Source organism: Leuciscus leuciscus (assembly GCF_965113295.1).
Source record: "Leuciscus leuciscus genome assembly, chromosome: 13".
In the NCBI taxonomy this organism is placed as follows: Eukaryota; Metazoa; Chordata; class Actinopteri; order Cypriniformes; family Leuciscidae; genus Leuciscus; species Leuciscus leuciscus.
Window position 1 is genome coordinate 42,360,254 of NC_138737.1, and position 14,864 is coordinate 42,375,117.

The 14,864-nt window shown below is 42.2% G+C and overlaps 1 protein-coding gene across 1 annotated transcript; it reads left to right on the forward strand.

Moving 5' to 3' along the window:
- Positions 1–3,387: 3,387 nt before the first annotated feature.
- On the forward strand, positions 3,388–11,363 carry parapinopsina (parapinopsin a). Its single transcript, XM_082187415.1, has 4 exons — positions 3,388–3,713; positions 6,900–7,228; positions 10,179–10,421; positions 11,159–11,363. The coding sequence occupies exons 1-4, from the start codon at positions 3,389–3,391 to the stop codon at positions 11,324–11,326; spliced, it is 1,065 nt and encodes a 354-aa protein (XP_082043541.1). The 5' UTR covers position 3,388; the 3' UTR covers positions 11,327–11,363.
- Positions 11,364–14,864: the final 3,501 nt, after the last annotated feature.

The window sequence follows — 14,864 nt, forward strand, 5'->3', positions numbered from 1 at the left end:
ACACACAAATCAGATCTGAACACTTGCGATACACAGTGTGTTGCGTTGTGTAAAATACAGACCGTACGGCTGAGCATAGGATACGCAAACTACTATCTCTCAGTTGGATAAAGAAAACCAATGTCACTAATAAAGTTTTGATGGATGACGATTGTAATGAAGGTAAAGACGATTACAGTGACATACAGGAGTCGTACATTAGGCACATGATTGCTGGAGAAGAGAGCCAGCCAGGAGCAGAGCTTCCTCATCGCATGACGCTCGCAAAGGCACATCAATAAAGTGTAAAACACACTTAACATTTCTGCTGGCCAAACTGTCTAAAACACAGAGTGAGACAAACAATATGACAAAGAAGCTGGAGATTCCCTTTTATGCGCCCTTTTATGGTCTTGCTGACTCATTACGCTACGCCACCTGACCTCACGTCAGCCAATCAAGATTGGTGTGTTTTCACACATGCTTCAGACACTGGTCACACAAAAGCATTCAACAATGTGTTCAAGTGTCAAAGAGGGAATGTTATTTTTTTATTTTTTTTACTGTAAACTATAAAATGACTTTTTATTTCCAAAAGCTACACTTTCAAGTTAAATGTCTCTAATAAAATGTACTATTAACAAATTGACAGGTTTTTGCCGCTACATTTTTACAGTCTTTTACCCATAAAATGACAATAATTTTTTGCAGTGCAGGCACTTAAAAAATACTTAAGTATAGTAATTAAGTAAAAAAATATTTAGTTACTATCCACCACTGGAAAGCCCCATGCTCTCCAAGCAACATCTGTTTCTGTAAGAGATGGATGTAACCTGAGAGCAAAGAGGAGAACAGGAAACGAGAAAGCTCCTGCTTGCACCAAATCACAAATATACACCAAGGATGTCACCGAACAACAAAGAGAAACTTTCTATCCCGCTGATCCTGAGCAGAGATGTGAGTCAAGTTTGCACTGTAACAAGATGTAATTTGGACTATGAAGAAAATCTGATTAAAATGAGTCCCAGTTTCATGCACACTGAGATATGCACTAGCAAGGGCAGAGATTCAGAGACGATTAAACACTGGCCACCAGTTAAAAACTGTGCTTTTATTCAGGCTCATTATTCCTGTGCAGAGTTCCTATATCTTCAGCTGCTGACAGCGTACAAGAAACTGCATAAGTTCGGGGTTATTAGTGGTCATCCTATATTGATCTTTGGATGCTAGATGCCGATATCTTCGAGAGCAGAGTGGCTGATAAAAAGCTGATTTACATGACATCACACTATTTCATTTAAAAACACATGCATAACAATTTAATACAAATTAAATGTATGTTTATTTTACACAATATTGACTAAATTATAAATAAATCATTTGAAAATGAATATGAAAAAACTTTAGATTGCAACTTATTGATACTGTAATCCTTTTATAGTATTTGTCATAAAAAAAATATGAATAATAATAAAAAAGGAAGTAAACACAGTTACCAATGGGAGTTCAGACACTCAGGCACTGGCATTCTCCTCACTTTCAAAATAAAAGTCCCGTTCGATGTCAAAGTTCCAAACAGGAAAACTTACTGATAATTAAAAAAATGGCAAATGTCGGCCACTAGTGGTTCTACACTGATGATTAATTACCTCACAATTCTGCAGTACTCCAGTTACACCAGGCCATATGCTCAGAAGACACCAGTGAAATATAGAGCACCCTAAAAAACACTGGCCCTGCGTCCCAATGTGATACTATCCGCCTTATCTGCAGTATTGACAATTACTAATGTCACATACTATTTAGGATAGATAGTATGCACATTTGGACGCAGGCTGGGTTAAAAACAACCAAATTTGGGTTGTTTTCAACCCAAGGGCTGCTGGGTAAATATAGGACAGAACGCATGTTGGGTTAATTTTACCCAGAAAATTGGGTTGTTTATTTAACCCAGCATCATGGATTGATTTAACCCATCATACTGGATAGATAAAAAAATTCTATAGTACTAGCTTTTTTTTTTTTTTTTTTTTTTTACTTTATACATGAACTCATGTTTACAGATTAACTTAAACTTAAAAAAAAAAAAAAAATACTCAACACAACTACTGGTTTGCATGATAATTCCTTTATTTTTTTAATCATATTTTACAGTATATCATATTTTATATAGTTTTGAATACATATTGCATATATTTAAGCTCGTTTAACAAATATTAGATGTAAAAATTAAACATTTATAAGTAATTCCAGTGGCCCAGTCTCTGTTGTCTCGTTTCCACTGTATGTCTCTGGATCTCGTGAGCTTGTGTTCAGCGGTCAGACGCCCTGCGTTTCACTCGCAGCATATGACTGACTCCATAACCTGTCCATAAACATTCAGTGTACAGTTCTGACAACATATTTTAACTTTATAAGCATTTATATTCTGTATCTTTTTTAATTATTATTATAACATCATAAAATGTTATGCAAGGCATCAGGCGTTTCCATCACCCAAAAAGATCGACGTGACACTCGTTTAGGCGACTCACATCGCGCCCTTGTATGTTCCTTTGCATAAAATTAAATGATATAAAGCACAATAACGAGTTTATAGATACAAGAAATGTACGCAAACCTGTATTTTACTGAAGACACGCGCCAGTTTGGCGGAGCTGCACTGCTCTCTCCTGAAGAGGGCGCAAAAAGCCCGCGATGAATAACTCAAACACTGGTTGTTACGTCTGATCCAGGATCTGGGTAACACAAAAACTACCCAAACACACACACACACAAACGAAGCAACACACTCATCAATTCCACAGCAGGCTGAGGCAGAACTCCAGTGATTCCCAGATCACCTTAGCACGGTTACAACTGTGTTCCCTGTAGCCCAACCTCAGTAATACACCACAGGAATACCACAAAACAACATGCACATCACTGCAACTGATAAAGTCCATCCATTCAGTCTTGAGCCGCATAAATCATAATTAAACATGATAAAACACTAAGCAGGGAGGACTCAATCTTGGGTTTAGCCACATTAACTGTTATGATTCAGAAGGCAGGCGAACTCATGTTAATCTCATGAAAGGAAGGTTAAAGGCTCTTTGATTAATACACCAGGGTTTTCTTCTTACTCTGAAATGAACTTCTGAGAAATGTCTTCAACTGTGACCTCGTCGGTCAATAAGGCTCATATAAGGATGGTTTGATGCGGCAATCTAGATGAGTGCCATCATAGATCTCCAGATCTCCATAATCTGACAGAATTATTCCATTCCCAATCCGGATCTAGGGATTTTCCCAGTAAGCCAGTATGTCATATCCAGACATAAAAAGAGCAGAGGAGTCTTGTATGCCATTCTCCTCCACTATATTATCAGTGATTTAGCTCTTCTTGAGTGAGGTTCAGTTTGAGGAAATGGGCATGACTGCGTGGGAAAGCGCTGTGCCAAGCAGTGCAGTGAACGAGGGCATCATGCCCCGGATGGGCTACACGATCCTGGCGGTCATCATCGGTGTGTTCTCGGTGTGTGGGATCGTGCTGAACGTGGCGGTGGTGGTGGTGACGCTGAGGCACAGGCAGCTCCGGCAGCCGCTGAACTTCGCTCTGGTGAACCTGGCCGTGGCTGATCTGGGCTGTGCCGTGTTCGGAGGCCTGCCCACCACACTGACCAATGCCATGGGCTACTTCAGCCTGGGCCGGGTGGGGTGTGTGCTGGAGGGCTTCGCCGTCGCCTTCTTCGGTGAGCATACACTTTTGTGCATACCTTATAGCGGTTTTTATTTTTTACCATGAAATTGTCCAGTTTTTCCTAAACTAAAAATCATCATGATTTTAACGGCAAAAGACTATAGTTACCGTACTATACACGGTGAATAACTGTGATAGATCTAACTGCACATATAATGTGATTTTACAGAAAAATACTGTTCAATTTACAGTTTTTGGAAGTGAAAATGAACGTCATTGTATAATTTACAGTGAAAAAGTGTACATTGACATTCCCACAATTCCCTGCGTGACTCTTCATAGTGTTGAAATAAATATGTTTCTTCATAGCTTTTTCTAATCAGTTATGTACATTAGGGTTTTATGTTACATTTAATGTTGTTAAATTAATGTTTATTGCATTTTTAAAATGTCATGTGTTTCCATGATTGTGTTTAGTGTGTGTGTGTGTGTGTGTGTGTGTGTGTGTGTGTGTGTGTGTGTGTGTGTGTGTGTGTGTGTGTGTGTGTGTGTGTGTGTGTGTGTGTGTGTGTGTGTGTGTGTGTGTGTGTGTGTGTGTGTGTGTGTGTGAATGACTTTGTGCAGCTTCTATTATAAATATGAACTTTCTTGTGGAAAAGCTGCTTGTGATGAGCTTTGATTCATCATGTGATTCTCATCACCACTGTGATTGGTAGTTGTCAGTGTATTACAAAACATATATTAATACTTCAATAGGTCGGTAAATTAACATTATATTAGTTAATGAAATATGTTTTTATACTGTAAATTTAAGTTAAGTGTAAAACCTCTGGGCTACGACTGTAACCTCTGTTCCCTGAGACACTGCGTCGATGATGCTATGGGGAACGCCTCCGCGTGTCTGAAAAGCGTGTCTAATCACGGCAATCCTATTGGCCGGCGACAGCCTTTGACATCACTGCAAATGCGACCCGGACGTGCGTACCCGGAGAACATGTCAACAACTTAGCATCTGAAGGGAGTATTCAGCAGGGATCCCAGAGGCATGGCGAAAGTGTCTCGTTCTCCCTGTTCTCGATGACGCTTTGGGGAACGATATACCAACGCCGCCATGCTGGGGGGAGTGCATGCCAATTATGGCTGTGACAAAAAATGTCAGTTCCCTCACTCTCCCTTCGGGTCACATACGCCCGAACAGTATTCCCTGTGGTCACTGCCCCAGCTATAAGCCTCAAAGAGGCCTCCGAAACAACCAAGGCCTTCCAAGGCCGCTCACAGGCGTGGAACCAACAGCTTCCGTGGAAAGGGTTCCTTAAGGGAATATGTCCTGGGGGGTCCGAAAGGAGTCCCGTCCAGTCACTTTCTGAGGGGGACATGAAGTCAACCCCACATGCCACCAGGGAGGCTGACCTGGTCTAATTTACTGACCTAGTCTTGCCAACAACCTGTCAGTTTCCTAAACAGAGTCTCTAACGTATTTTGCCTCACTTGTGGAGGCATCCGATAGGGAGGACTGCAGATAGTGGCAGTGATCGCTCACAGACCGGATCATAGAGATGGTTCAGAGCTATAATCTCAAAACGACTCTCAAAGTGAGAGGAGACCTGCTGCTCTAGTATAAGGTGGCAATGAAGGTGGCCTGAGGAGGGCCCAATGCTTGACCCTGTAGTTATATCTGGAGCTAGACAGAGTGGTCCTCAGGAGAATAACTCCCGATAGGGCCATCTCACACAGAATGTCTGTTTGATGCTCAGATGAACGATGGCCTCACTAGAGAATTTTCCATATAATAAAGCCAACCTGTTCACTACTACAGATTGGCACTACCCACTACATAAGCCTGCCGACTCTAACATAAGAGGAGGCCTCTGGGAAGGGTGTGCATAGCCTACCTATATATGGGAACTTCAGGGCCCTAATTTCACCATCCTATAAAAACCCTTCCTAACACCCCCATGATACTCTCTAACAGGGAACCGTGGTCTAGTGTTCAACCTTACTAAACTCTCTTAAAGGGAGGAGACCTGCAGAGCTCAACCTGCTGCCCATAGAGCAATGGCCTATACGACATTCACAAATGGAGGCCTATAGCCATAAGAGCTAGAAAGAGCGAACTTACTACCACACCCGACGCCAGACCCACAGACGGTTTACAAATTGAAGGAATAACTCATAATAGGTCCAGCCTCAGGGCTGATGCAAGAAGTGATTGGGGTGAGGAAGCGCAGATTCGGAGCGCAGTGTCATGTGTCAAGAGCGGTCTCTTCCTACACGCGCTCCCACGACAGCTGAAGCCTCACTGAAGCACTGAAACACTCAACAGCTCATCATACGTGGGCAGGGCGGCTGTGAGGGTTCGGTTGTAAATCCTCTTCACCTTCATCAGCATCTCCTGCTCTCTTGAGCTGGTTGTTTTTATAGCCAGCAGAGCACTTGATGCTGCCGTTTACAGAAATTTCCGGCTTTCCGTGTTTTCACTGTTATATAGTAGGGGGGGCTATTACACATCTACTGAACGAGTACTGAATCTCCTGATCAAAACACAGGAGAAGAAGAAGCAGAAACAAGCGATATATGTAATCATATGCTATTGTAAAATAGCGTAATCATCAACATTAAACAGCATATAAATCAAAACTGTCTAATGTTACTGAATAAAATGTTGAACCATGAAGAGTTAACGACTGAAGCTTTGAGGTAGTTAACGACTGAAGCTTTGAGGTGTTGATGAACTCGATCGACTCAATCGACTAAATGTTTTGCTCAAAATTTGCTTTTTTATGAACCTTACACACATTCAAGTGTTGATCAAAAAATAAATCATGCTAAATAGCAAAACATGCAAAAAAGAATGCTAAAATAAAACAGGTTTTGTTTGTTTAAAAGCAGAGGGGGTGTTCTTTCTTTTGCATGTTCAGATATTCATACAACAAAATATTCTGGGGGCCATGAAACTTTTGTGAAAATGATCAAAAACGCTGGTGATGGCTGGCAACTAAAAAAAGAAAGGAAAAAATAGAAAGAAATGCTGACGGGGAAAGAGTCAAAATTGTTCTTTATTGCAAATTTTATAACTTTTTAGAGCTGCTTTACAGCAGAATTTGAATTTGTCTCATATTTGATGAAGTTTGCATCATTGATTTCCCTGTGAAGCTGCTTGTACTGTATAAAGCTTTGACTTACTCCCACAGGTATCACCGGCCTGTGCTACTGAAACAGTCTTGACTCTCTCCCACAGGTATCGCGGGCCTGTGCTCGGTGGCCATCATCTCGCTGGAGCGCTGTCTGGTGGTGTGCCGGCCCGTGGGCTCGCTCAGCTTCAGCACCAGGCATGCGGTGGCCGGGGTGGTGGCGGCCTGGCTCTGGTCGTTCCTCTGGAACACACCGCCTCTGTTCGGCTGGGGTGCGTACGAGCTGGAGGGCGTGAGGACCAGCTGTGCTCCGGACTGGTACAGCAGAAACTGGGCCAACGTCTCCTACATCATCTGCTACTTCCTTCTCTGCTTCGCTCTGCCTTTCTCTGTCATTATCGTGTCCTACACTCGCCTCCTGTGGACCCTGAGACAGGTAGATCCGCTCGCTCAGAGAAATATGAAGACTAAGAGAAGGTTATGCTAATAGAGAAGCAACATAGTGTCGGCCCACATCTGGTGCGCGTTGAGGCCACGTGTACTGGATCTGGGCCGACACTATCGGTGCATTCAGGTCATCTCGTAAAGTTCGTATTTAAGAGTTGAACGCACATGAGCCGATCTGTACGGGTTGAACACTCATGAACCGATCTGTACGGGTTGAACGCTCATGAGCCGATCTGTACGGGTTGAACGCACATGAGCCGATCTGTACGGGTTGAACGCTCATGAGCCGATCTGTACGGGTTGAACGCACATGAGCCGATCTGTACGGGTTGAACGCTCATGAACCGATCTGTACGGGTTGAACGCACATGAACCGATCTGTACGGGTTGAACGCTCATGAGCCGATCTGTACGGGTTGAACGCACATGAGCCGATCTGTACGGGTTGAACGCACATGAGCCGATCTGTACGGGTTGAACGCTCATGAGCCGATCTGTACGGGTTGAACGCACATGAGCCGATCTGTACGGGTTGAACGCACATGAACCGATCTGTACGGGCTGAACGCACATGAGCCGATCTGTACGGGTTGAACGCTCATGAGCCGATCTGTACGGGTTGAACGCACATGAGCCGATCTGTACGGGTTGAACGCTCATGAGCCGATCTGTACGGGTTGAACGCACATGAGCCGATCTGTACGGGTTGAACGCTCATGAGCCGATCTGTACGGGTTGAACGCACATGAGCCGATCTGTACGGGTTGAACGCTCATGAGCCGATCTGTACGGGTTGAACGCTCATGAGCCGATCTGTACGGGTTGAACGCTCATGAGCCGATCTGTACGGGTTGAACGCACATGAGCCGATCTGTACGGGTTGAACGCTCATGAACCGATCTGTACGGGTTGAACGCACATGAACCGATCTGTACGGGTTGAACGCACATGAGCCGATCTGTACGGGTTGAACGCACATGAGCCGATCTGTACGGGTTGAACGCTCATGAACCGATCTGTACGGGTTGAACGCTCATGAGCCGATCTGTACGGGTTGAACGCACATGAACCGATCTGTACGGGCTGAACGCACATGAGCCGATCTGTACGGGTTGAACGCTCATGAGCCGATCTGTACGGGTTGAACGCACATGAACCGATCTGTACGGGTCGCGCACATGAACCGATCTGTACGGGTTGAACGCACATGAGCTGATCTGTACGGGTTGAACGCTCATGAACCGATCTGTACGGGTTGAACGCACATGAGCCGATCTGTACGGGTTTGGGGCGCGTCAGTGAGAAACATGGCGGAATATAACAATGTAATATGTAACGATAAAGTTTGCAGTGGCTTCATAAATTAATTAAAAACATAAAAAGGCAAAGCACACCTGATGCACATTTTTTGGGACGTACAACCCAGAAGCGCTGCGCTGTTACACTACGTGAATTAATTCAGGCCCGCACAGACGAAAATGAAGAGTTGAATAAAGTCGTTGTTTTTGTTGTTTTTTGCACGCAAAAAGTTTTCTCATCGCTTGATAAACTTGTGTTGAGCCACTGTAGTCACTTGGACTATTTTAACGAATGTCTTTGATAACTTTTCTGGGCCGGCAAGAGGCAGCTCTCAGATGTAATCAAAAATATCTTAATTTGTGTTCCGAAGATGAACGAAAGTCTTACGGGGTAGGAACAGCATGAGGGAGAGTAATTACTGACAGAACTTTCATTTTTGGGTGATCTATCCCTTTAAGAACCTTGCTGTATTTTTGTGTAATTAATTAAGAGAAAGAACACCGCCATCTTACTCCGACGAAAGGGGCTTGAACGCACATGCCGTCGTAAACACGACTTCCCACATCGCAAGTACGAACTTCCCAGGAGGACTTGAACGCACCACATGTTCCTGTCGAGGGAGGAAGTCGCTTTTCATATTTGTCCGTATCAGAATTGTAGTGTGTTTTATAAATGTTTACAGCACTTCATCATCATCCTTCTCTCGCACTTTGTAACATCTTTCCCTCGTGGGTCAAAATGACACGAAATTTTGTCCAGAAAGCTTGTTTTATATCATTTTGATAATGTTTGTTTTATTTTTAAATTCACTTTTTTTTACCTTTAAATTACTAGATTTGATCAATAAATAATAAATAAATAGTAATTTAAGCACATTACTCACATTCTTTCAACTTAAATTTAAAATAACTCACAATTTCATGCATAACCCTTTTAATTCAGCTCAAAATGTCTTACATTGGGAGTCTCTGCCGACCTCTTGTGGAAAAATAATAATATAAGACTCATATTTCATGAATCTAGATGGGCTTATATCTCTATATGGAGCAAATGAGCTGTTCCTCTGGGTCCTAAAGTCAGTTTCTCTTCAGTGTGCATTCAGATACACAAGTAGACATTATACAATCATGTTTTGGTAAAGTTTTAGCATTTTTAGTTTGAATTTTTTGAATTTTTAGGGTTTTCTATGTGAACTGAAGCATTCCTCGCATTACATTAATTCCTAAGGGGGTCAGATTGACCCCGTGATGGAAGGATTTGTTACTTTTTAAATTTCAACCAGAAAACTCTTCAAATCCATTCAATTTTTTGGGGTGTATTAGTGGTTGAAGTGCGACACAAGTCCTGTGGTCTTGGACCCCTCTGATGAATACTAAATTTTTTATTTTATTTTCCAAATGACCCGAGGGAAAGATAAGAAACATGTAAAGGCTTTCATATCTTCCACAAATTGTGTTGGACTTATGTTGTTTGCTCCATTCCCTGTATTGTGTGTTTAGTTTCTCCGTCTTGTTTGTCGTCCTTGTCACGGTTTTGCCTGAGTTCTAGTAATGTATTAGCCGTCACGGTTTCGATTGGTTCTCACCTGTACCTCGTTCTGCTGAAGAGAGCCGTTGAGGATGTGTGCTGTACCTGTGCAGGTGAGCCGGCTGGAGATGTCCGAGGGCGGCAGCACCTCACGGGCCGAGACGCAGGTGGCCTGTATGGTGGTCGTCATGGTGATGGCCTTTCTGCTCACCTGGCTGCCCTACGCCGCTCTCGCTCTGTCTGTGATCGTAGACCCCGACCTGTACATCGACCCCGTGATCGCCACAGTGCCCATGTACCTGGCCAAGAGCAGCACGGTTTTCAACCCCATCATCTACATATTCATGAACAGACAGGTGAGTCGTGAACTTCATCATTAGATCATCGGATCGTTCAGAGATAGAGCTGAACTGAGCATGGGAATACGCTTAGAGAGACACACAGTATAAGATCAGCATCTTCTGCCTGAAACTAAACATTTTGCAGGGTTTCATGAACATAAAATATTTTGTGTGAAACATGAAAATAATGTTTATATCCTTGTTACATGTCAAGTCAAGTCAGCTTTATACATTACAGGTTGTTTCAAAGCAGCTTTACAGTGATAACAGGCTTTTCGGCTTAAGTCAGTTCAGTGTTGAATACTATCATAGCTTATTATACATAATTACATGCAACTAACCCTAAACCAAACCCTATTCCTAACACCAACCACATGTTGTTCATTTATATTATTATACGAGATTGATACGGTAAAACCCACGCCATCGTTACTGTTCGTATCACTGTGATCAAGAGCTGAGATTCAGATATTATAATGAGCGTCTGCTTTCTGACCAATCACAGCAGAGCATCTCTCAGAGAGGCGGGGTTTAGAGAGACTGAATCTTTGATGGAAGCATTTCAGACACTGAGAGGAAAGAGCTGATGCTGCAGTGGAGATTATGAGGACATTACAGTGTTTTTGATCATGGATGAATGTGAATCTATTGTAGGAGACGCCAAAACAACATTAGCAGCCTTTAAAATAGCATAATAATGGCATTTTAATGAAGTTTTCAGCTGATATGTTTGATCTGAAACTCTCTCTCAGTTCCGGGACCGTGCCGTGCCATTCCTCCTGTGCGGAAGAAACCCGTGGGCCGGAGAACCGGGAGACTCGGAGAGAGAGACCACAGTATCATCCGTCAGCAGGAGCAGCAAGGTCTCACCCGGATCCTCCCAGACGGTCTCACCCGGATCCTCCCAGACGCAGGACTGAGAACTGAGCAGGACAGCTGTCTCTTGATTGTTTTGCTCTGTTATGGCTGTGTGTTTTTAAATTGGTTGTATATTGTATTCGAATAGTTAAAGGGGTGGTTGATTATGGTTTCACTTTTCTAACTGTAGTTAGTGTGTAATGTTGCTGTTTGATCATAAACAACATCTGCAAAGTTACGACGCTCAAAGTTCAAAGCAAAGGGAGAAATTTGCTTTTAAAGAAATCGCTTTTTAAAGCTACACTGTGTGATATTTTCTCCCATCTAGCGGTGAAATTGTATATGACTACCCAGTGAATATTAGTTTCTGTTCCTTTCAATTTCGAGGGCGTTTTAACTCCTACGGTGGCCGTATTATTCCAAGATTAACATGGCTTCCAGTTCGACTTTAAAACTATCACCTGTGATCCGTCGCAGCACAGATTTATGTTACAAGGTAAACAATACTTTTTTCACCATTGACGTGAGGAAAAGTAACGCAAGTTATACTAGAGGTCCTTCTGGCGTTATGCACAATCATGCTATGGTTATACAAGCAACTATAAAACTTTGAATTTACACAAATACGCTGGATTACCTGTCGAGGAGAAAGCAGGCAACCTCGGCGTCCGTTTTAAAATCTTTGCTCCTCGAGCTCTTTCCATCTGGGAAAAGTTACTCCAGTATTGACTTTGGTCTTGCTGATTTGCCTGTCGCGTTGATGTTTTAATTCTCTCTTTCGCTTCCTTGGCGACTCTGTTACATGTCCTCGAGAACAGGCGTGATCCTCCATCAGCAATCTTTCAAATCTGCTGGCAGTCGCGAGTAATCTCCCCCTCGCATTCGTCTCTGTGTCACTGAGTGTAAAGCGCGAAAGGCGAAGCTTGAATTTACAGGTATGTCCCTCTTTGGCTAATGTAGTTTCAAGATGGAGGGGCAACATGGCGACCGGCATTCGAACCCCTCACCCGTATGTACTTTCAATGGCAGATTATAAACTTACGAGAATACTTTATTACTTGAAAGAAGTAAATATACATTAATGAGCACATATATTTTTGAAAGAACTAAGTGTTTTTCGCTAAGAATCAACTAAAAAAATTACACAGTGTAGCTTTAAGGACTACAACAAACGGCTGGTAGAGACTACACCACATTCCTCCCGGGTTAGTGACATCACCAACCCTAGAATTTACATAAACCCCGCCCCCTGAACACGATAGATTATCAAGACAGAATATGCTAATCAATGACTAGAAGATAACTACACATCAGCTTCATAACTTCATCAACTAAACATTCAGAAATGTCCTGTTGCTTCTACATGTTGTCACTTCTTCTTGAGTCTCTCCATCATTGACTGACTCCGGTTTGAACATAAAAGGCAAAAAGTTTTTGAAATGTTCACTGCATGTCTGTGTGAGGTAAAAGGACACAAGCTGTTGTAGCTCCGCCCCCTGTGCCGGGAGCAGCAGCTCATTTGCATTTGTCTGACTCCAGTTTGAACATAAAAGGCAGAACAGTTTGCTGACAATTTAGGGTGTGTCTGCGTGAGGTAATCGGAGCTGCTAACACACACACACACACACACACACACACACACACACACACACACACAAGCTTGTGAAGCTCCGCCCCCTGTGCATTTAAAGGGACACACACACTAAACGGTGCGTTTTTGCTCACCCTCAAAAAGTGACAATTTTAACATGCTATAAAACAATATCTGTGGGGTATTGTGAGCTGAAACTTCACACACACACTCTGGACATCAGAGACTTATTTTACATCTTGTGAAAGGGCATTATACCTCCCCTTTAAATGAATGAGCTAATCCATTTAAAACCCCATGTAATCTTATTATAGACAATATTCTCGAGCGATTCTTCCACCATATGTCATAGTTAGTGAGAGTCTGTGCATTTAGCTGATTAATGGAGACTTGCTCATTAGCAGCATCTCTCCATGATGGACTATATATCAATACGATAATGAAGGAACACTTCTGCCCTTCTGATGCTTCACCGACACAAAGGAGACGTGAAACGCCACCAACATTAGTAATGTACATTTGGGCTATACATGAAGGACATGCAAACTCTGCGCAGACCTGAATCTGAATATGTAAATGTAAATCTGAACTGTTAAATCCTGAATTCTAAATTAAATGTGTACTAGTTATGAATCGTGACCAAGAAGGTTTTGTAAATCTTAATAAATCTCTCTCTCTCCGTCTCTCTCATTAATTCATTTAAATAGCCTAAATGTAATTTTACCACATGACTTTATTTTCTTAAAGTCCCCCTGTGGTGAGAATCCACCTTTTAATGTTGTTCATGTGTCTATGTGGTGTTTTTAATATGCTTTAAGTCAAACCATGTGTAAGTTCATAAGTCGACAGCATTGCTGAGTATTTCCTCCTTAAAACTGCAGTGAACCAAAGACAGTCTCAAAAACACGCTTTGAAATCGCTGGTGTTTCTGACATGACAAACTACCTTGTAACCAATCAGATCAACGTGTGATCGTCAACCAGTGGATCTCTGAGCTGAGTGAGTGAGTGGAGGCGGGGCTCATTTGCATATTTATAGTGCCACGCATACTAAATGAGGCAAGGGTGTCGAGTTACATTCAAGATATTTTAAGACATGAAGAAATAATTTTCAAGGAAATTGCTAATTAGCCCCGCCTCCACTCACTCACGGCAGCTCAGAGAGAAAGTGCCTCCCATACATGCATACTAATACACTAATAACTTCTCAATACACATACAGTATTGTTACAACCCTGAACTTTAACCTACTGTACAAAACTTGAATATTGTACTATTGCACATTATTATTTTAATCATTCTTTCTTTCTTTTTATAACCAGAACAGCTTGTGAAGTGAGCAGGGGAATGCTGTGTGTGTGTGTGTGTGTGTGTGTGTGTGTGTGTGTGTGTGTGTGTGTGTGTGTGTGTGTGTGTGTGTGTGTGTGTGTTACTGACACACAGATGTTAGTTTCACTACAGAACGTGGTTTCACTTCAACAGTCAGTGGGTTAAAGATAGTACAAGACTTTACGGTTGTAGAGAGGCAGTGAATCAGTGTGTTCAAAATACAAATATGTGTATGCCATACCATCTACACTTATGAGTATGGAATTCAGCTACAAAATGAGTTTGATAATATGGCTCATGTCTTTACGTACAAACATCACTATGGTTGAAAATAAATCAAATGGGAAATGAACTAAATAAAATAAACAGCATCTTTCAGTTTACAGCAATACTTTCTTTAATAAAATATGATGGATTAGCAAGATCTATCTCCTATCTCTCTCTCTCTCTCTCTCTCTCTCAACACACACACACACACACACACACACACACACACACACACACACACACACACACACACACACACACACACACACACACACACAAAGTTTCTTTTCTTTTTTTGTTTCTTTTTATTTAAGTTGTGTTTCAAGTTATACTTACAAAATGTGAAAATGTGTAAAAGAAATGTGTCAAGAACTTGATACTGAATTCTGTAATTTTGAAAATTCAATAAAAAAT

Coding starts and splice junctions, on each gene's coding strand:
- parapinopsina (XM_082187415.1), top strand. CDS start 3,389: ATGGGCATGACTGCGTGGGAAAGCGCTGTGCCAAGCAGTGCAGTGAAC. Junction 7,229..10,178: donor TCCTGTGGACCCTGAGACAG/GTAGATCCGCTC, acceptor GTACCTGTGCAG/GTGAGCCGGCTGGAGATGTC. Junction 10,422..11,158: donor ACATATTCATGAACAGACAG/GTGAGTCGTGAA, acceptor ACTCTCTCTCAG/TTCCGGGACCGTGCCGTGCC.